This window comes from Rhagoletis zephyria, unplaced genomic scaffold, assembly GCF_001687245.7.
Source record: "Rhagoletis zephyria isolate East Lansing unplaced genomic scaffold, Rhagoletis_zephyria_1.1 Rzeph_scaffold_00022, whole genome shotgun sequence".
NCBI classification, from domain to species: domain Eukaryota; kingdom Metazoa; phylum Arthropoda; class Insecta; order Diptera; family Tephritidae; genus Rhagoletis; species Rhagoletis zephyria.
In genome coordinates this window covers 603,627-627,413 of record NW_016157106.1, presented here as the reverse complement: position 1 = coordinate 627,413, position 23,787 = coordinate 603,627, and the positions used below count along the sequence as shown (strand labels likewise).

General features: G+C 35.7%; 2 protein-coding genes across 2 annotated transcripts in view; both read left to right on the top strand.

Annotated features, from left to right (window-relative positions):
- The window catches only part of sha (shavenoid), a 39,485-nt gene extending 34,285 nt beyond the window's left edge, over window positions 1-5,200 (top strand). The window contains exons 8-10 of the mRNA XM_017615012.1: window positions 115-605; window positions 687-992; window positions 1,067-5,200. Coding sequence (XP_017470501.1) covers window positions 115-605; window positions 687-992; window positions 1,067-5,200 — 4,931 coding nt within the window. The remainder of the gene's footprint in view (window positions 1-114; window positions 606-686; window positions 993-1,066) is intronic.
- A 9,745-nt stretch (window positions 5,201-14,945) lies between these two features.
- Window positions 14,946-23,787, top strand: part of pain (transient receptor potential cation channel family member painless) — a 49,315-nt gene continuing 40,473 nt past the window's right edge. The window contains exon 1 of the mRNA XM_017615416.1: window positions 14,946-15,356. The gene's annotated coding sequence lies outside the window, so the exon portion shown is untranslated. The remainder of the gene's footprint in view (window positions 15,357-23,787) is intronic.

The following is a 23,787-nucleotide window of genomic DNA, read 5'->3' as shown; positions in this document are numbered from 1 at the left end:
AATTGCATACAAAAACTTTATTTCACTTCAATTTTACGAGTCTACCTGTACCTTGTTGCACTTAATGCCGATATCAAATAACCGAACATTTCTCTTTTGGTCCTATACACGCAGATGTCTCGGAGGTGCTCTTCCAATCGGAGGCAACTTCCACGCTAGCCTCCACTTCGGACGGCATGTCGACGAAGGAGTATATGGTCATTGGCGTTTGCAGCCTGTTGCTTGGCCTGATTTATGTCGCTTCGGTATTCCTGTACCTGCACATGAAGAAACGCAAAAGTCGCGATCAATCACCGCACATGCGCAACTCACTCGACGACAGGGCCAATGAAATTAATTACCCCAAGAACGACCAAGTGACTTTCGGCGCGCCATTTAATCGCAGCGGCAGCATCTACTCAGTCACCAGTATGGGCACCTCGAATGAGCCACGTTCGCGTGCCAGCATCGGCAGTCTGAAGGAAGAGATGGGCATCATCAAGAACAATCCGCTCTTACAACATTTCCCGCAATTGGGTGAGCATAACTCGGGCTTTGCTAGCGATATTTCCAATTCGAATTCAGAGTGTGAAATGGATGACAGCTTCCATGAAAAGCTCAAGCAGGTATTTTACAAGCATTGTGCATTTTTGTTGTTATTGTGCCCGAATGCATGATGATATTGAAGCGTTTGCGTGTTTTTGCAGATGCAAACATCGGCGCTGGTGCATCCGCAGTTGCAGAGCATGGGAATGGGTGTGGGCAAGACGCACAGCTCACCGAACAGTTCGCCGAAGAGCGCGAACGGGCAATTGACTGCTGAACAAACGAACGAAATATCATCGTCGTCGTCGTCCACGCAGGAGACGGAATGCCTGCCGGTGGAGAATGTTTCGATAGTGGAGGATATGATGACCGAAGAGAAGTTGGAGCATTTGAGGCAGATGGTTAATGGTAATGTGCGCAAGAAACTCTACTTCAACCCCGCCTACTTCGAGCCGCATTTGCTGGCGGTGAGTATTACATAGATGAGTAATGGCTCGATATTTGCTAATTACTTTTTTTTACAAATTTTTCTTTCTCACAGCAACCGCCACCAGCCGCCCTTGAATTTTTACACAAAATACGCGAGGTCATTGCCATCGCAAAATACAAAATGGCCACCAAACGCTATCAACCCTCGCTCATTATGATACCTGAGGAAGGTACGCTGCGCTCGGATACGCCCTCAATGTACAGCTCGCAACATCAGCAGTCGCCTTCCGAGTGTCAAGGCTGTGCGAACAATCGTTGCAGTGGCCATGTGAAGAATTGTGGCGATAAGCGTAACAGCATTGAAAAATGGCTTCAGACGGTAACCGGCAATGAAGAGAGAGGTGGTGGCAACGGGCACAATGAGTCAAAAAATTCGGGCAGCGCCAACGAACAACAACAGCAATCGAGGGGACAACATCAACATAACGGCAACGGAAGTCGGCCGTCACCGAAAAGAGCCTCACCTCCGCACTGCAATAGCGGACGTAATCGCAGCGGCCAACGCAGTCCGCTGCGTAAGGAGGTTACTCCGCCCAAGCAGCGCCCTCCACCACCACCTACGTCCACTGGCAGCACCCATAGTGGCAAGGGAAGGTCTGCGCGCAATTCTGGTGCATCGCATGAGAATTCTGCGCATGCCCACGAAGCTAGGCCGAGCATTTCGTCAGTTTCTTATCAGCTATATTGCACAAGCATAACTACAGGTCCATCAGTCACCATACCTGTTAATCGGGACTATAGCAAGGCGTTTTCTGCACTTTCGGCTGCTGCCAATTTGTACGGTTTCGCTGAGACAGGCAACGAGATCTACAATAATCCCAAGTTTATCCTCCACGACTCGCCACCTCTCTCACAGCGCAGCCGCAACTCATCCTCGCAACGTTCAAAGTCTGCTTCTGCGCGAAAAAGGAGTGAAACTGTGGATGTGTATAATCCACTTTTGCACAACTCTGCGGATTCACGGCCCCGCGATGTGCAACGCGGGGGTAAACAACTACCCGACACAATGTATGATGCACTCAATCGTGAGTACAATGCAGCTTTTAGTGCCACTAGCGGGTTCCATTTGGACATACCAACACCAGACTACGATAGCACAATTGAGAAAAAAATTAAAGACATCTACAACAATACGCAGAGTAGTGCGCCGTCGGTACCCACACCCGATTATAGCACCTTAAGTCGCAAATCGCTCAAACAATTTCAACCCGACTCTCCAATTTATAGACGGAAATCGCCACAATACCTCATTGTTGACTACGAAACCGACAGCCTCGAGCGTCTGGAGGCAACCAAGCGCAAAAGCTCGCAGTCGTCCTCATCGCCCTCCTCGGATGTAAGTTCTCAGCTGAGCCCCAGTCTGAGCACTGCTCTGCCACTCGAAGAGGAGCTGGAAATTAGCCACACTGTCTTCGACAAGTCGACTGGGTTTCGTCCGGAATCTGACTTAAAGAAGAAAACGCTAAGCAAGACCGACAGCAATGGCAGCAAGCAGAAAGAGATAGCCGCACGCATCAAATACGACACACCGTTTCTGGGCAGCATGACCATCGAAGTAGAGCACGAACCACAGTCAGATATCGAACGCTCCACCGATAGCGATCAGTTTGAGCCAGACACATTGGATCGCAAGCCGAAGAAGCAGAGCTTCTGTGACGTAAACGCCTGGTCGTCGGGGCAACCTTTGAAGAAAGTACAAAATGGTGAGCAGCTAAATAATCACACACCGCTGCCCGCCATTGCGATACACGAGCCACACAAAGGTTCTAATTTACAGCTGAACTCAAACGCGTCGCCATTTGTGTTGCGTTCGAACAGTTCTTTCCGCAGCCAGAGCAGTCATGCCAGCGGTCATTCAACGGCTTACGAGAGTCGCGTAGAGTTGCGTGGCGGCGAGCAAGTAAGTGACACAGACGGAGAGTGTAGACCTAGTTTTAGCAGCTTACGTGAGATTTATCAATCGCCGTTGGTAAGGCAGAATAGTCAATCGAGTTGTAAATGTGGTGGCCAGTACGCCAGCGCAGAAGAACTGGATATAAATGGCAGCGATCATGGACGCCTGCTAACGCTTGAGGCTAAGCAAAAGCGACGACAGCAGATCGTTGAATCACCAGTGCCACCACCACCCTCTGTAGAGATCTCAAATGCCGTACCTAATAAGACAACTATTAAAATCAGTACACCGAAAGGACGACGCATGGCGGAGGCCGCTGTCGTTAACCCGCAAGTACACAACGGACGTCGGTCGCCTTCGCCGCCGTCACAGCCACAGCATCTTAAGAACCGTGCCGTTTCGCCTAAAACATTCTACGAACTGACAAAAAACGTAAAAGCTCCAGCCACACCCACTCCCACACCGAGCCAAACGCACTCCCTTACCCCCAACAGCACAATGAAGAGCACAGCTACCAGCAAAGCGTCATCCTCTTGTGTGGCACCGAAGAAGCGTATCAGTCGTTCACCTCCACCACAACCGCCTCCACCACCGCCCAGTTCCGTCTCCACCACGTTAACAAGTCAGCGGAGTCACGACTCCACGCAGCAATCGCAACACAGTCACCACTACCAGAACCACAATCACCATCACCACCATCATCACCACTATGTACATCATTCTACCACCAGCACTAATGCCACAACAACAGCCACGGAAGAGGAAACTACAAGCAATCACAGCGAATCCACCGAAATCACAGGCGTATCCGATAACCTAGCCAATTCCGAATTTGGCGGCTCATGCAACAACACGCTCTCGAGTGTAGCACATGAAGAGCAGAAATATCGTAGAGACTCAGACGACGAACAAGATCAGGAGCATTCAAACAGCCGGCGTAGCAGCGTCTGCAACGGCAACGAGAACACAAACAAAAGTAGTAACAAACTCCATAGTGCCAAGCAAATAGACTCACCACCGTCCAAGGTAAAGTCCAAACGCATTGAAAGCGACTACGGACCCATGTTCAATACGCAAATCAATGGCTTACGCAGTGACTACAGCCTCACCAAGTACTTGAATCGTCGGAAGACCAACGACACTACAGCAGATGAACAGGACAACTGCAATGACATCGAGTCCCAGCTGGAGGCTAACAACAACTTCAATAACACCAAAAATGGTGAAATAGATACCAGCAAGCTGGATATTCACTCAATCGGCTCGCGGTCGAACCGTAGCAGTAGTCGACTCTCCGATCGCACGAAGGAGTTGTATCGGAATTCGGGGGTCCCAGTGGGTATAGCATATCCACAGCGTAGCACTGCTTCGAACAACAACAGTGCCAACTCCACGCCACCACCCGCACCTACACCAACCAACACCGTACAAACGGTCTACCACTGCGAAATCGAACCCGTTCAGCTGACACATGGCATGCAAATAGCAATGGGCCTGAAGGATCGCGCCAAAAAAGCGAAGGATCTCAAGAATGCGTGGAAGAAATTCGTCAGCATGGCTGCGTCCAAGTTCAGTCCCACACACAGTCCGGCGCCGCCGTATGACAAGAAACCGCCCAGCTTTCTGGAGGTGCTTGACCGCGACGAGGGCATATCCTCGCTCATCGACGAGCATCCACGCGTCTCGACGCCCAAGAGCACCTATTCGGCACCTGCCTCGCAAAATTACTATGAACAACGCTTCGGGCCACGCCCACAGGAAATGGATAGCGGTTATATGAGCGCCGACTCGGGTGAGGTTTACAAGCGCAGCTTCTATGATCGCTACAATTTCAAGAAGATATCCGGTCGCGAACGCATTATACGCGTAGATACAATCGAAGACAATTCAGATGGTGGCAGCACACTAACCGATCGTCATAATGGTATGGCGGCGTCAGAGCGACGTGGCAATATTTTGGATAGTAATCGTTTTGAGGATTTCGAACATATGGGTGAACCGCCGGAGAATGAGATAGCGGCAATAAGAAACGAACCACTGGAGGCAGAAATAAGCGATGCTGACTCAGACAAAACGCTGACGCAATCAAGTGGTGGGCGTGGCACAACGCGCGATGCAGACGCCTCAAATGTATACTCGTCCGAAGAGGAGGAACAGCAGGGACGTGGAAAAAGCCCATCATATGGATCTTCAGAGACCGATGGCGAAACGAATGCGGAGGATATGTGGGAATCGGGTGCAGAGAGCATCGAAACACATTCGGTGCTGTACAAAAACGTGCGAAAGAGTTGAGTGAGCTCGTTAAAGAGAGTTCTAAAAAAAACTAAAAATACTAGGCTTACGATTTTTGTAATTTAGATTATTTTTTAGTTGGTTTTTTTTTTTGTTGAGTAAACTTGAAAACACTGTGCATTAGGCGTGCAATCATAGCAGCAGTATGTGTGCAATAATTTAGGTGCAATTCAAAATAACGGTGCAATCACAAATAGACTTATGAGTAATTTATTTAGCTGCTAGTTATTTGAGAATAAAATGGTAGTAGTTGATATTTGATTTTAGATTTTAGATGAACAATGTGATATTTTTCCGTTGTCTTTGGCCGGAAATGTGCAATCAAACATTAGCCACTAAGTGCAATACAATAAATATTTTGTAGTTATTAGGATATTTACAAAAGGACTAACTAACTAAAACAAACTTAAAAAGTAAGCATTTATTTGATAGCATTTTGTTTCTTGTAGTGTATTAAATAGTAGTTAGAATATTTTTAGGCTAAATAAAGCATGAGCAGCTATGAATTCCAAATAGTTAAGTAAAACTCTGCCAAGAGTTAGTAGTAGCCATTGGCCGGAGACTTTAGTTTACATTATGCTCTGTTTACACTCTTAACTTAGTATAACTCATAAAGGAGTTAAATTATGATTTGTCTTACATTTATGTATTTGATATTTTTATGCTAAGTGCCTAGTAAATATTTACTTAGATTAGTTTTACGTGCATAAATATATGTATGTGCAAATTGAAACATTCTTTTAGCGAATTTTTAAATTAAGTTTATTTTGAAAAGAACTCAAATTAATTGTATGATAAAAAAATATGCAAAAATAATTGTCATTAATAAAAAAAGCAGATAAAGTTGCGTACAAACATCTAATTTTGTTTTTATTTAATTGCTAGTTCGATAAAACGCAACGGACTTAAACTCAGCCAAAAACACAAGATATTTTCACATTTGTCTTTTTTTAACCCTTAAATTTAATTTTCTAATCAGTTGACAATCCTCACACGTCCTTTTTAAAATCATCCATATCGATTGATTCCTATATTGTAACAATTCATTTAAATTACTAAATTATTTGAATTGAATTTGGCTTTAGTACAGGTGGCAACCTTTTTCAAACACCTCAAAAATATTCTAAATCTTCAAGCTAGACATTTCTTAGCACTCTGTCATTTTACACCCGTATTTTAATATCTATATCTTATAATTTTTGTATATTTTAATTAGATTCGAGTTTTCTAACAGGTGGCAACCGCTTCAAAATATTTTCTAGCTTAATTTTCTTAAACCTCTTTCGTCTGACACCCACACTTTAAAACATATATTTCGATTACCTAACTCCCTTACTTCCAGCTGAATTTAATTTTTTAAATAGGTGGCAATCCTCTCATGAATTTTAGAATAATTTTCAAACTCATTTTAATTGATGCCCATATTATAATAATTCATTTAAGTTATTAAATAATTTGAATTGAATTTAGTTTTAGTACAGGCGCAAACCTTCTCCAAATGTTCAAACTAAACATTTTTGGGTACTTTTTCATATAACACACTTTATAAATTGTGTTTATTATTTATAAACAGGGGGCAACCCTCTTAAACTTAAACTTTTTTGGTCTGACAGTCACAGCGGGTAACCCTTTCCAAGTTCTAACCTACAAAGTATTTATGCAAATCTTTTTCTCGTCAAGAAGAAGACGCTTCCACAATCAAACCACGACAATATAGATTTTATTAATGTCAAACTGGGAGCAACTTTATTTTATATACATATGTACATTAGAGGGCCGCGACAAAAAAGTCGCGATTTTTTCGCGGGAATAACGAAATAAAAATTATTTTATTTCAAAAAAATATTGAGATTTGCCTGAGTTGGAACGATTTGAAAAAACCTCCAAAAATCGATTTTTTTTTAATAAAACTAGCTTTCATATAAAAGGCGTGCATAAAAATGAACAACATTTTACCAACGGAATAAAAATCATACAATTTTTTGATGTATTTTTAAATCTATAGATTTATTTACTTGCTTACTTACGTCCTTTACTTACTTTATTTATGTTTAATTTTTTTACTTCATCACCTATCCGGTCTTTGGCTTTAGAAAATATTTTAATTTCTGAATCAAAAGAGAACCACCATAATGTACACAGTTTGCATGGTTGTCGGGCCAACTACAAGAAAGCTGTATGTGCAGCTCAGACACACACCAAAAGTGCGGAAGTGTAAAGTTTACGGTCTTCGGTAAAATATGAAAGCAGAGAACGTATATAAATGAGAAGGCGCATTTTCAGTGACCGTTTTTGTTCCGCAGAAATTTTGAGTCGTCGTCGAGGAAATATACCACTCGTCGACGAAATGCACCACTCGTCAGTAGAGCTTGAAAACAATCGATGACACTATCGATAGTATCGATGTTTTAAAATTTCTTCCACCATATGTATACAATGAAATATTATACATTTTCGACTAAATTAGTTACTGAATCCATCGTAGGTTCGAGCTTTGAATAAAACGCAAGCTTCAAATATCTAAAAATTTCTGCTGATGTTTAGACTCTAAATCAGGGATGAAAAAGTAGGTACAATTGTACCTTTTTCCGACGTTTGATGACTTAAAGGTACATTAGGTACAGCCAGTAGATTTTAGGTACAATCATCTTTTGATCAGATGCATTTTTAGTTTTTTTTTCTTTTTCCTTAACCGTTCATTTTGAAGAATAAACAATTTTAAAGAAAAGTGGTCAAAAGGAAGAAATTAAAAAAGTCATATTATGTATTATCTTAAACATTTTACATTGCATTTAGAGCAGCCACTACAAAAATTAACACTTTGCTTAGCTATCCTCAAATTCGTATTTTTTTCTATTAATTTTAACGGTTATTTTCACTAAGTCAAATTCAATGGCATTTTCTGTCAAATGAGTGAAAACAAATTGTCAAATGGGACTAAAAGATAATCTTTTGATTGATTTAGATCAGAATAGGCTTTCAGGCGTGTACATCCGCTGCTAAAGCGGCTATTTGTAAGTTTTTGGCCCATAATATCATCGATAAAGGTAGGGATAAAGGAAAGAAAGTTGTGTCAAAATATGACGACAAATTTTGTTGTCAAAATATGACATAATGAAAACCAGCCTTTATTCACACACACAGTTCAGTGTCTAGGATGTCTTCAAATTTCATATTTTCTTTAGATGAGAACTATAGCTATTTGACCCATATTCGCTTTTTGATTTCTGGAAATATATTTAAAATGCTTTCGAAGTTACCTCCTGCAATTTGATTATTTTCTGTAGACTTGCTGCACCTATCGAAAGGAATCGGATAAATAAGCAGACTTTTCCTGTTGTTTTATAAAAAGCTGAATAAAGAAGTATACTTCGCAAGTGTGTTTTTTGTCTTTTTCGCCAATATTTTTCAGTAGCCAAAATTAGACAAAAACAACGCTTCTCCGATTCCCATTAGATTATATGGAGTCCATAGATATAGGCTCAGTTAAAAAAAAGCATCCATCTTTTGTATACATGTTTTAAAAAACATTTATAAAAAAAAACTACAAATGAATGATGTAACTTTTTTAGGTACAATCTGTCTCATTTAGGTACATTTATTTTATGATATTAGGTACAATCTCAAATTTCCATTTTTCAACCCTGCTCTAAATCATAGCTGGGCACACCAACACAGTCTCATTTTGTCATGGTATTAGTGCGTCGCGCTCAGTTATGGTTGCCGCATTTTTTATAAATGTACTAAAAGTGGTATTTTTCGTGCATGGGTATTTTGGCCTATTTTGCTTATACCTATAGTGTAATAATGAACCTTGGAAGTTTTTAGTAACTAATAACTACTATTAGTTTATACAACCTTTTGCATAAGAAAAATTTAGTACTTGTATAATTTAAAAAAACTTAAATTAGGTAAACTCATTTGTATAATACCTGGGCTCCGTTTTATTAGAACAAATTCTTTTATATGCTGACCGGCCAGATGGTTACAGTGTTTAGGTCTTATTTTTTTACCGACTTCCAAAAAATGAGGAGGTTATCAGTTCGTCGGAATCTTTTTTTTTTTTTTTTTTATGTATGTTACCGCATAAGTTTGGACCACGTTTCCGATTTGCATCGGAAAGGTAGTGTCTCAGAGGTGGTCCCATACTAATCTGGTTAAGATCCGATCAGTGGATCGTGAGATATATATATATATTTTTTTTTTTTTATATGAGAGTTGAAGTCGGTTTTTTTCTTGCTAAAAATGACTTGTTTCATATAAGTAGGTATTTAGTCTTAAAAATAGAGTATAACTTATAAATATTATTCATTAAGTATTTTTGGGCATAAACCAGCATTTACATTTCTCTATCGATTTCTTTTGATAAAAAAAATATTATAAAATAAAGTATGCAATGTGTGCCCTAGTGCGTCGCGCTGAGAAGCACTTTTCTATAATTGCACTGAGTGGAGCGTTTTTTTCATTTGTTTATGGTTAATGGTCGTATTACCACACAACAAGCATTGGGCATTATTAGCTTTTTTTAAAACCATAAACTGTAATTGGCACTCATACTCAGACATTTTGGGCATTGTTACATATATAGGTGGCAACCACGCGCTAAAATTACGAATAAAAATATTCAACGGCGAAGCATAGTGTTACTCTCATGAAATCTGAAAGCAGACTGAATTGAAATTCGCTGCGTCGTTTCTGTATAGGCCGGTCCACATAGAACTTTCGCGTTGGTTTTGGCGTTGGCGTTGGTTTAACAGAACGCACGTTAAATGTATGCTTGCTACAATGAAAATCCTTGGGCCCCTAAATTAACATACTAATGACAGATAAATTAATATTTCATATAAATAATTGCATTAAAAACGATATTTCTTGCCCGCACTTGATTAAAAAGGAAAAATATTTCACATAATTTTATTTATTTGCAACAGCTGACGAGCGACGCACGCGAAAAGTTGAGAGTTGGCCATCTTTTTGCTTTGTGTTGGCGTGAACGTTGTCGAATTTTGGTTATATGGAGACTTTCATATAAATGCATGTATTCATAGTCAGCTGTCGAAGCGACGCCAACGCCAACGCAACGCCAAAGTTCTATGTGGACGGGCCTTATACGTATAAGCGCTGCGATGCAGACGCTACTCGCGAGTAGCGTTTTGCCCAGCTATGCTCTAAATTAATCTTCTTCAATATAAAAATGAAATGTGTTTATTTTGGTTTATGGAAGCAAATGCATACTCAATATCTTTTTAAGAAATCGAATCGTAAAGCTCTAAATTTTTACTAAATTTAATTAAATTTTTTTAAGGTTTGCACCAAGTTTGAAACTTGGATTCATAAGGTTTTTGACAAATAATGAACTACATATATATGTTTTGATAAAAAAAAGAACTAAAATTAAATATTAAAAAATTAATTTTAGAATTTTTTTCGACCAAAGGTATATGTATTTATGTACGCTGCCACATGGATGGTCATGGACGTCGATAGTTTTCCAGCTCTATTTTGACGGCACTCGGCCGATGCGGAGCCTTTAACAAAATAAGCAAAATAAAGATCGGCCAACTCCTCTTTCCCCATCATCCTTGAGCTCAAGTATCCCTTCAACCTCCCATCCATCTTCTAACCAAGCAAGGACGTTTATAAAAAATTATCTTATCACGGAATGCCGGTACATTCATACATATGAGTTTTTATTGTCATACATAATCCCGTAGTTTACCCATCTGTTTACAAACTTCTTTGAAAATAGCTACACAGAATGTATGTCCATTTGAATACACTTTTCTCTAACTTTCTTCTTCTTCCATCGACTGATTGCAATTTTGAAATTCATTCATAAAACCAGCAGCTTACTAGTTTTGCGTAAACCCAACCGCATGGATGAGTCGTCGTCATCATTTTACAGCCACTTGCTATGCCAGTGAATCATCATCAGTTCAAGCTTAAACTCAGAGCAAAACGTCAAGCGTCACTACAGCTTTCTAGCTGTTTGCGCTTTCTGATCGCCGTTTTCGAAAGCAAGTATAAACAATATTTTGAAACAAATGCAAAACCAGTTGAGAAGACAATGCAAAGTGGGTGTATATTTTCTTGAGAGCTTAAGCGCACTTCTACTACTACAAAGCTGAGAGTGAGTGATGATGGCCCATATATGGCGAATTTATGTGGGAAGCCGGTCGCAAGTGAAGGTGTTGAGTTTGGAATATTGGTTGCGGTGACATTCAGTATTTTTGAGTTGGCGAACGAGTGTGAACTGTGATTTTAAGTTAGAGGAGTTACATAAGTAAAGCCATAATTATTTTTAGTAATAAATATTTTGTAAACAAACAAAAGAATTTCATAGCAATAATAAGTACATACATATTTATATATTGGTATAAGTGAATTTCGTACAAAATCAGTCAAATAGCACATTAACTACGCCTGTGAAGAAAAGCTTAAATTAATAAACAGAAATCATGCAAGTGAACTTAACAATTTTATTTGAAATTATTTAATTAACAGGTAATAGTAATAATAAATGCCTGCATTCTAAATATTTTTAATGTCGCTCATGGAACATGAATGTAATGTTAGTGTAATATTTTAATTTTGCGTAGTAAATAATTAAAAAAGTGGAGTGGTTGGATACCGCGCGCCCTTAAAGTCACACTTCTTATTTTGGCGGGATAGTACCGATATTTAGAAAATTGCCCCGTTGAATATTTTTTAAACGTCGGGGGACGTATAAGTGTCCCGACTCTTCATATTTGTACCACTTATTTCTCGATTTTAAGTGTTTGCTTTGTTAAGTTAATAGGAGTCACCCAAAAACAATTTTTCGTACAAACGTGACAGCACTTTCTTTATCACAAAACAACAAATGTAGAACATATTTTATTCGGTCAAACTGGTACTCTAGGCATATTGCAGTCCAGCACTCTTGCTTGAATTTTTTAAGGTTTTTATGATTATTTATTAACTTTTGTTTTTTTTTCCATGTAACGGTTCTAATCTGAATTTAGTGAAGCTATAAAATATATTAGATAGATAGATTCATGGATATGAAAAATATCATGTCATACAGTGGCGAAAATATAAATAGGGAAGATACATTTTAGCATACTTTGGATATATGTACGTACCCCTTGTGAATATCTAATTTTTATTATTTTTTTTATGAAAGTGTAGCTCGTTATCGAACAAAAACCATGTAGGTGAAAATTTCCAACGTTGTACAAAAATCATTTGAATTCGACAAAAACTCGTTCAAATTTTGAAATTTTTAATTATGTAGATTTCTTAGAAAAATTCTGAGTATGCAGTTTTGTAGCCCATTTAATTCAATATGCAAATTTTAAGTAGCTATGGCTTACCGTTAATTTTTGGTCGATGTTTTTTGTGCAAGGTCTGGCTCAATTTCTCCATACAAAAAAAAAATGTCAAACATATTTTGTATGGAAGAAAATGCGCGAACAAAAAATTGCCAAAAATCAACGAAAAGTCCCAGGTACTTCAAATTTGCACTTTGAATTGAATGGGCTACAAAACCGTATACTCAAAACCATTCTAAAAATCTGATTAAAATGTTTAAAATTTTTATCAACAATTGTTAAAATTAGTCGAATTTTTGTAAGTGTTCTATAAGTTTTAAATCTAGTTTTACATGGGTTTTTAGGTAGTAAGCTATACATTCATAAAAAATAATAAAAAATTTTTAAACAACGAAACGCAGTTTTACTATATTTGGCCCATAGTTTCCTGAGTAGATTGATAGTTTCGTGTGTTTTTAAATGTTTTTGTTTTTGTCGCCCGGTGTTACCAGTAAATATGAAATTTTGCATGTTTTTTGTTTTAATTATACTGTGAAGGATAGTCTCTACCGATCTTTATTTGCTTATTTTACTTTAACATAAAATGCCCTTTCACAAATGTCTAGATATTTTTTTTATGTTATAGCTTACACGCCAAAATCCGATGAAACAATTTTGGATAGTCCGTAGTTCCAACAAAAAAACCTCTGAAACCAGGACTAGCAGGCGATTTCACAAACAATTTGAATTCAAATTCGATTTTAATTGTTTTTTTCCCCACTCAAGGACTTTCTGTTTTAATCTAATTGACAAAAGAGGAATGAAAACAAATTTGAAAGCAAATTATTTCACTTAAAGTGAATTGTGAAAAAACTGTTTTCCATTAAAATTTCCTTCATTAAATCGTCTGTTTTTGCAAAAAAAAAGGTTCCATTTTTATCTGAGCTCAACCGACTGCCAAAGAAATATCTTCCTTAAGATTTGAACTTTCGTAGCAAATAATAAAAAATAAGCCGGTATCAACCAATCTCGTTTGCAATAACAACATAAGCAAAGTAAGTGGCAAACAAGTTACACTGAAAACCAACCAAAAAATACAAAAACTTGCTTTTAAAGTAATTATCTTGCAACAAACTGCAATAGAGTGACCAGAAACAAGCATTTTTTTAATACATGCAAACGCACACAAAAGCCAAAGCAACAGCATTTTGTGTGTGGATACAGAGAGCGAGCAAACCTAAGTGAGAGCTCCAATAATTATTAAGTTAAGTATCATTTATGATGATTTTTAGGATCACTTGTTGCTGTTTTGTGCTAAATTCGCCTCCGACTTGCTGTCATACATGTACACATAATGGAAATTGCATATGTATGTAGGTATGGTTGCAAGTTGCAACCCACATCAATTTAAATAGTGTTGCTCTATTAAATGAAATAACGGTACGCGTACCGAAATTTATTATTTAATATAATAACAACATAAGTTTTATATTTTATTAACTTTGATTATACTCGATCCCTGCTTAAACGCCTTTACAATCTCTACTAAACTAAAATGCATACAAAAATAAATACTTTTGTGTTTAGATTTTTCCAGTTATTTTAGTTTAAGGAGTTCAAAATAAGAAACTATTCAACCCCTTCACTACCAGCAACCAATATATTCGACACACTTATTTTGTCCTTAGAGATCTTTTTTGTTTTGAACAAATTTTCTGTATGCAATTTACAGCTTTTTTTCACAAAAGTATCTTACAAAAGTCCACAGTGAGCAGAGTATTCTATTGAAAAAAAATTACTAGAATTTGCATTCGAGAAAAATTATGAGTATTCAAAGTTTTGAAATATATTTCACGATAGAAAAATTTAAATTATTGCGACCACTTCAAATCCTTGAAATTAACCACCCAAAATAACCCGGTATACAAATATTAAGATTTTTATCTACAGCGGTTGAATTTTTATACTGAAACGGTTAAGGATAATGAAAACTTTTACTTTGAAAAAAAAAACTTTACTGTAAATTAATATTAAATTTCTTAATTCAATATTTTTGGATATCGAGATATTTATTTATTTGGAAGGATTTTATTTTACCGTTATTTCTAAATTTTGAATTTTTGATAATGCTTGATCATTTTAAGCTGGTTGAAATTTCGTGGTTTTTATTCCGAAAACCGTGGTATGTAGTTCCAGCCACCTTGCCCGAACATATTCCTCAAATAATTCAGATTGTTCAGTTAACTAAATTTACAGTTGATGCGTTCCAAAGGTTGTTACGCTAGGAAGCTATTAGTTCACTTCAAGCCTGACCAACTGACTCGAATACGCTTACCTTTAAAAACTTAGTTTTACCTAAAACGGTACTTTTGCACAAAAACTTACATCACTAATTAAAACCACCGGACTCGCGATCACCAACTCTGCTGCGAAGCGTTTAGTTCGTATTCTGAGTTGGTGCATTGCGGATCGGTTGTTGGAAAACGTAAACGGAAGCGGATAAACGAAGTGCGCAGAGCTAAATGTATGTTTGTATGTTGTGGTGTGCAGTAGAAACTCAAGCAGCAGCAAAAGCTTTAAGTAAAACAGTGAGTGGAAAGTGCGCGCGAATAATTGAAAATTTGAAATTATACCCGTACGTTCTTGAGCATGCAAACACAGCATAATAAATGGCATTGTGATTGTGGTAGAAAAGAAAAAAAAAGAAGCAAAAAGCCGAGTCCAATTGAATTAAATTGAATTGAATGTGCAATTATTCGTAGCACAATTTAAAAAAATAAGGAAATTACAATAAAGAAAACAAGGCGACTACTACAATTTTGCAATTCAAGTGAGCTGAAATAAGGAAAGGCGCAACTGAAAATGTTAGTATGAAAAAATTGAGCATTGCAATTTTGAAAAGCATTAAAACAGTTCAAAATCATGTATACTCTATTACTGTTCAGTTTAAGTAAATGTAAATATAAATTTGCATTACAAAGTATGCCATGTGTTGTAGTGAAAATATATATAAATATGAGCAACGTTTCAAGCTGTGTTTTGGTGATTCATTGGTGAATTGACAGTCCGGCAGCAACTTTTCAAATAAAAATTTTTGCTGTTGTCATGATATTTGTTCTTGCTTTTTTTTTGCTACATGACAAGTGCAATAAACTGCAAATACCAGTTTTGCAAAGCATTGCAAAAAAAACAAAAACAAATAATAATGCCTTTGGTGCGCGGTATTACAACAAAAAATGTGTTATAAAGTATTTTTTAAGGCGTCATCTACTCAAAGCTAATAAAATTTTGCAATTGTGTTGGAAAATACTTAAAGTAAAAAAAATATTCAAATAAATGCATGCTGGTAATAATTAATCAAAATAATGCGCAAGCGTAAATATATTTAAATTATTTTTGCTAAGCGCTGACGCGCATTTAGGAGCTATTGCTATTTATTTATGTATATGTATGTAGGTGCATATATATACATATATGTACATATATTTGACCATCTGTTTATAACCGTGATTAAAAGATTACTAAAATACGATATGAAAACACAAGAAATTTTTAGTACAGTGACTCAAAAAAATGACCACGTGTTGATTTTTTAATGTTTTGGAAATAATTTTTTTTTTTTTATTTGTCTATGAAAATACCGTCCAAGCTTTAACAAAAAGCATATAAATCGCAATTCCAAACTTTATGAAAAGTTTAGTAAAATTCAAGAAATTTTCATCAAATGTTTGACTAAAATTGTATTGGCGATAAAACTGCATACCCAAAAATAATCTAAGGATTAGGTTTAAAAAGTTGAAATTTTGCTGAAAATTTGTTAAATTTTCCTAAATTTTGTTTAAAGTTTGAAACTGTGGTTTACATATATACATACATTAGACGGCATCACTCCCCATACAAAAAAAAATCGGTACTATTTTTCCATTGGAATTATAAAATCTACTATATTTTAAGACGTCCACCAAAATATTTCGGAAAAATATTAAGATTTCAGTGACCGATTTGAAAATATCTCCGAAAATGGTTCTTTTATGAATAAAAATAGTTTCTTAAAGATTTTTTTTTTTAAATCCCCTCAAATGACAAAACGGCTTAAGCTTAAAATATTTGCATAAAAATATTAAAAAAAAAAATTTTTTTTAAATTTTAAAAAATTTTAACGGAATCGTAATGATGATGCTGTTTTTAACATTTTTCAAAGATTGGTATAAGAAAAACTTGAATAACTGAACCTAAACTCTTCCGATTTAGACTTAAGAGGTGTCATTGGAAAGGTATTTTCTCACCCTTTTCATTTATTTGCTAATGAACTTATTCAAAGTTGAATTAAGATGTTTTGGTGTTCGAAAAAATGATGGGACACGAATGATGTTTTTTTTGGCCAGAAATAAAAACGGTGTGAAAATACCTTTCTATTGAGATCCACATAAGTCTAAATCAGAACATTTTTGGCCCAGTTATTCAAGTTTTTCGTAAATCAATCTTTGAAAAAAGTAAAAAAACAGCATCAAAAATCTCATTCTTACGATTCCGTTGAAAAGATTTTTAAATATTTGTATGCAGATTTTTTAAGCTTATTCTAATTTGTCATCTGAGGGGACCTTTTAAAAAAAAGTTCTTTAAGAAACTATTTTTATTCATAAAAAACTTCATTTTTTCAAATCGGTCCAGCTCACTTAAATCTTAATATTTTTACGAAATATTTTGGTGGACGTCTTAAAATATAATAAATTTAGTAGTCCCGGCGGAAAAACCGCAACTTTTTTTGGTGATGCAGTCTAATATACATACATATATGATTTTGGTTAAAGCTTTGACGGTAGGTTTATAGAAAAACAACACAAAAATTAAACTCGATAAACATTACGAATATTTAAAAAAATCAACACATGGTCATTTGTTTGTGTCACTGTATGGGTACATATATTAGGGAGCCCCACCAAAAAAGGTGCGATTTTCCTTGGGAATTATAAAACTTTGTATGTCTTAAAAATCCTGCCAAAATATCTCGATTAGATTAATCTAAACTGGACCGACTTGAAAATACCTTCAAAATTAGAGTTTTTTATAAATAAGATAATTTTTTACAAACAGTTTTTTTTTCAAAAAATCACGATAGAAGAATTTAAAATTTAAAGGTCTGCTTAAAAATATTTAAAATGATTTGTTTTTTGCTGTTTATTGGCCTAAAAACAGATCATATTCAATAATTTTATAAGCTTGAGGCCGTTTTTTAATGATAAATTATTGTGTTAGAAGTTATAGTTGCTATTCCAAATATCGCCACATCTCCTCATCATACTTCTTAATCGCGGTTACTGGGATACGAACCAATGACTTCGGATTACAAAGCCAGTGATCTAACCACTGAGCTAAGGTCGCCACATAATTGTTGAATGTTTAAAATGTTTATCAACGGAATCAAAATAAAAGGATTTTTGGAAATCGGTGCAGCGCACGTAAATTTTAATATTCTTCCGAACTATTTTGGCAGAATATAATAAATTTTATAATTCGGTTGGGAAAACTGCACCGATTTTTTTTTTCGAAAATGATGCATCCTAATGCACAATATATGTGGATATTTGATTCATTCGAATTATTCGGTGAATAGCTAAATGATATGATTCCTGTGATTGGGTGTTAAGCTAAGTCTTAAAGATTTTTTTGTTAAAAGCAAAATTTTATTACACAAAGCCATAATAAGCTATAACTTTTGACCATATCTCTGTCATTTTGCGAATTCCATATCTAATAAAGTGCTTATATAGGGCTGACTATATTGACCGATATAAATAAATAGGAATCGTAAGAAGCTACTTACATACATACATATGTATGTATGTCCCGGGAAGACAGCGTGTGCTGTAATTCTTCTAAGTTCTTATCAAATAGTTTTTCACTGGTAAAGTAAATTTTGGTGATTATGCTTTGATTGCGATTAACCGTGTTCAGGGCGCTCTACCAATCAAGGCCGACTGGGCCATAGCATCATGGGCGCTCTCTGAGTATGTGTATTTCGCACGTACCCAGTCGGACTTGGTTGCTTCCAAAATGTACCTATAGCATGGTCCTTTTCCCTTTCAGAAATAGTTCCAAAAACACGAAGTCTTTAATTCACAAGAACGGTTCTTTAAGAAGGCAATTTTGCAAGAGCTTTGTAGAGTTTTTATTCTCGTTCAGATTTATGTATTTGCCGAAGTCAGAGCATTACAAAATTCTCACTTCAGCAGTGAAGTTTTCACGACCAACAGATTTTCAGCCTTCAATAGTTGTGAAAAAAGAATGTAGTTATTTCTTCATGTAGATTTTTTCTAATTTTTCCTACAGAATTAAACTGTGCTTCGAATTTCTCGTGAAAAAAGGCCTTCTTAGGGAACCAGGTTCTGCATGATCCGACTGGGTACTCGCAAGTGAAATTTCAATGAGCGGAGCAGTTGCCACCATTGATTGATTTGAATGTTTCTAAACTAATTTTTTGTAAAAAGTAAGTGCGTATTCTGCAATAATGTTCTTCACAAAATCAAAAAAGAACAGAAACCGACTGACTTTGTTACAATTTGTGCTAACCCCCTGCAGCTATGACGTCATGGTTATCAAATAAATATCTTGCAGACAATTTAAAAATGAAATTTCTATATACATATATCGTAATTATAGGTATCTATCTATTTTTAGCCTGCTTTTGATTTTGGTATTTTCATGTATACATATATACATACATATGCCTGCATTCGAAAAATCTTGTTCTTACCAATTAGGGAATGGAAGTTGCCCGTGGGTGCTCGAACCGAAAGCAGCAGCAGTAAAGAATGAAAACTTGCCAAATATACATATACAATCAAACACGCATTCATATGTACATAGATATTTACATGCACGCCGGTGTAGGCCACTACATTTATGGTGCGAATAAAAAAAATCCCAGTAACTTGTCGCGTCGTATACCTTAAAAGCATACGTATGCAAATGCTTATTCGGATAAATTTATGTTTATTTGCATAATCGAACATGTATGTACATACATTAGGGTGGTCCAAAATAAGTAAAATCGGAATTTTATGCTCTCACCCCCTAGGATTTTTCTATACCCAAAAAATATACCCCGGTTTTTTTATTTTGAAATCAAAAAGTATTTAGAGGTCGCACAAAGCGCTCAAAGTTTTCCATGTATTTTATATAGGAAAAAGACAACTTTTCGTAGAAATGGTATGGAGTTCTTGAAAATTAATATTTTCGATAAAAAATCAACAAATTTTCACCGATCATTCAAAATTTTTAGAATTTTTGGTAAGCAGTTTTCTTGCCCATTTAATTTGATGGGTCCATTACGGATGGCAACCGAACTTTAGTTGGATAACCAGTGGCTGAAATGGTGATTACAGATGACAACGGGCAAATGAATGCTGGCAACTGAGTGCCGGTTTTTTGTGGTTGCCGCGGAAATTTTTATTGCGATGATTCATTGCTGTTTTCAACTGTTTCTGCAGCTCATTTCACACTCAAGTCTTAATTGCTGGTTTTTTTAAATTTTATTACCTTCAGCTTTTTATTTAGAGCTTAGCTATATTGGCTATTCATAATAAAAATTTTCATTTCAGTGGCCCAACTGAGTTTGCCTTGCCATCCATAATCGACCCATTAGTATAATAAAGTGCATGTTTCAAGTGGCTACAAAATACCGTTGATTTTTTTTTTGCCGGAACTACCAGTTCATCTTCTGATGCCAAGAATGTATAGAGCCAACATTTGAATACCTTCAACAGGCATTATGCTTTGACTACTCCATCTACTATTTTGCAATGAAGTTTTAGCGGATGGGCCTCACAAGTAAAAAGTTAGCTTAAGCTCAGACTTGGATTTTCCTTTAATGGGATGAGCTCCAGCTCAAGAATTTGAACTAAAAATTGAATTGGGGCTTAAGCTCACTTCACAGAGGTAGTGACACCCTAATAAAAGGAATAAATACCCAACTTTTCAGGTCAAAATTTTAGTAGCTTGCCTTTTCAATTTCATGAATAATCATTATTTTTAAGTGGAAAAATAAAACTAAAAAATAATGATTATCTCTGAGCGAAAAAATATAAATCATAAAATAATCATTATTTGTAATCAAAAAAATAAAAACTAAATTATAATTATTTCCGTTGAGCGAAAAAATGAAGCCCAATAATAATTTTTATTTTTAAGCGAAAAAAATAAAAATCATAAAAATTTATTAAGTGCTGATTTAAATTATTTTACACATAATGATTACCGTCCCTGCAAGAAAAAGTAGAGATTTGCAGTGACAAAAACTGGCATGGTCGGAGCACAAAACAACAGGGGAGCTGACGACACAGTGAATTTTATTCCGCTGCATCGCAGTATCGAAAGAAATCGTATGAGCTTACTCCTAGAGCCTACATCTAGCGCGCCGCCTGTAAAGGTTCATCAGAAGCCCCGTTATGTGTCTAAAGCTTGTCATTGGGAGAGTTATACGCATTTTAAACATCTTTTTTCAGCTCCTCCCTTATAGAAAAGTTCTGGGCGGTTAGCTGTTGCTTCCCTTGCTAGTCTTTCAGTATTCTCCTCACCCTGTTTCGATTTATAGCTTGGCAGCTGCATAAAATGTACCTACTCTGTTATCATGATTCATGATTGAATCATGCTCTGTTATGTTCTCCTGCTTTACAGATTTTATTTCACTTTTTTTAGAAAATATTAAGCAGTTTCATGGCTTAAGGATCACATGCTTTGAACTATCTGTGCATAACTTACCTTTGGGTGTGGTCCTTGAGGACGTTTTTTAAAGCACTTGCTCGCCAAATTTTTTCTTGATCATAGCATCTCTGCTGAACTGTGAATCTTTCGGGAATCTTTGTATGGGTTTCGTCACCTAGTCCGATTACGATCAATACGCCTGGCACTGCGCCCTCTCTTTTTTACTGTTATAAAAATCACTAAGCCAAGATTTTTATTACAAAAATTATTTCCTTGTCGATCCCTTTAAAAACTTTTTGGTGACGATTTTGTAGACTCATTTAAACGCGCTTTAAACTTGTCAACCCCTCCCATTTTCACAGAAGCAAGATCAAATTCTCAACACAAATAAATATTATACTTATATACATATACGTATATACATATATATTTGCAAACGTAGTTATGGCAACCCGTGTGCGCTGGTTTTGCTTACCTCAATCACTTTTGTACAGTGGATTATTAGCCACAAACTTCTTTGAAATTTGGATGAACATAATACTTTGTTAGACTTTGTGTGGTTTATGTATGACTGTGTTCCACAAGCATTTTTTGATTTTTTTTTAAATTATAAACATATAACAACGGCGTTGCAATAAAGGCTGCCATTTTGCTTTTTACTAATACCTTTATGAATTGTAGTCGTATGTACATATATACAATCAACGAAATAAATAAAAATTTGTTATGTATGTATGTACGTATATACATATGTTTATAAAGATGTCCGTCAGTTTTTCTACCCAATCCACGCGCGAGTACACAAAAGTACGTGCAAGCAAACAACGAAATGTTGATTTGATTTTTTTTGCGCATAAAATCGCTAACAAATTCTCAAATAATAAACAAATACAGTGACTTACACATGTACGAGCGCATACATAAATATAACAAATACGAATAAATCGGCAAGTGGATACCCTGCAGTTAAAATTGACTTTGGTTAATAAAAGTACTACTTCCGTATTGCTCACCAGTAGTGGCGCGCACGGAAAATTCTTTCAGAGGATTTCAAAATGATAATAAGTTTTTCAATAAATAAAATACTCGAAAAACTACGACTTATGTTTTTTGGCAAATGACCTGAACTACTATTAAGAAAAGTTTTACAAAAAGCCTACTTTTGAAAGATTCTAAATTCTTTGTGAAGGTACACTTCTGTTACAATAAATGTAGCAAAACAATTAGCTTCGGGAAATAAAAAATTATTTTAAAGAATAATAATAAAAACTTTTGGGGTACTGTAAAGCGTAGGTTCAATAAGCTAAAGATTAAGGATGATTATACAACGAAAATAACTGCAGGAATAAGTTTTACTAGCTTTTGATATCATCAGGAAGAAATTGATAAAGAGTACCTACTCCAGTAATTCAGGATTTCAATAAATCGTTGAAAAAAAAATTTTGAATAAAATCCTTGAAATTAGTGCTGATTAAATTAAGAAATACCTCGCGCCCACAATATTTTTATGGGAACAATATCAAAGAGAGTTATAACATTTCTATGAAATTATCGAACCAAATTAACCTAAAACCTGTGTCGCCAAGTTCCTATTTTGGCGTTACTTTGTAATTCTAAAATTTTTTGGGGCGGGTTTGAATTCAAAATGCATTAGTTGAATCTCGGAATGAAAATAGCGATTTGAAAATAACTACAAAAATCGAGCTTTTAAAAATAAAATTATTATTTTTTTAAATATTTTTCACAAATAAATCGCACCAAATGATAACAGATTTTAAGCATAAAAGAGTTAAGTCTGCATACAATTTTTTAAAACTTTTATCAACAGCATCAAAATAGTGAAAGTTTTGATGCTATTTTCAAATCGGCACAGCTCATGTAAAACTTAAAATTTTTTCCGAAATATTTTGGTGGAAGTTTTTAAATTTATCAATTTTTAGATTTTCGGTGGAAAAAGAGTATCAGTTTTTTTTCGTAGAAAGCGAGTTTCCCTAATGTACTATGTATTACCTAGAGCTACACACTTATGCACATACTACATATATAGAAGTAGTTAATGCAAAAAGTCAACGGCAAAGCGTTTCTGAACAATGCCATCTCAACAAGGCTCCCCAGTAGTCTTTAGCTTGTTTAAGTAACTACTGGGAGATGTATGATTTAAATCTCGCGACTTGGCATGCGAAATTCGTTTTATTTCAGTTACGCTATTGGCAGTTGTCTTCTAGAGAGCTTTAGATATGTACATACGAATGCATATGTATTTAAATATTTACTAATACAAAAACATTGAAATATAAGCAATTATTTGCACTTGCATACTAGGGTGGTAAACATATTTATTGCGCAGTGTTTTCAACAAATTTATAAGAGGAAAAAATGTGTTTTTATAACCGAGCATACACATATACTACGTTTATACGCACAGAATAATCGACTTAATTGAAAGCGCATTGACACCGTACACATTTCGCTCTAGTGTTTATACTTACGGCTTTATATCGGCATCAAAGTAACCGTCTTCAAAAGCAAACAAAATAAGCTGTTTTCATTTGACATTTTATAAGTAAACATAATGGAAAGTGATAAAAATCT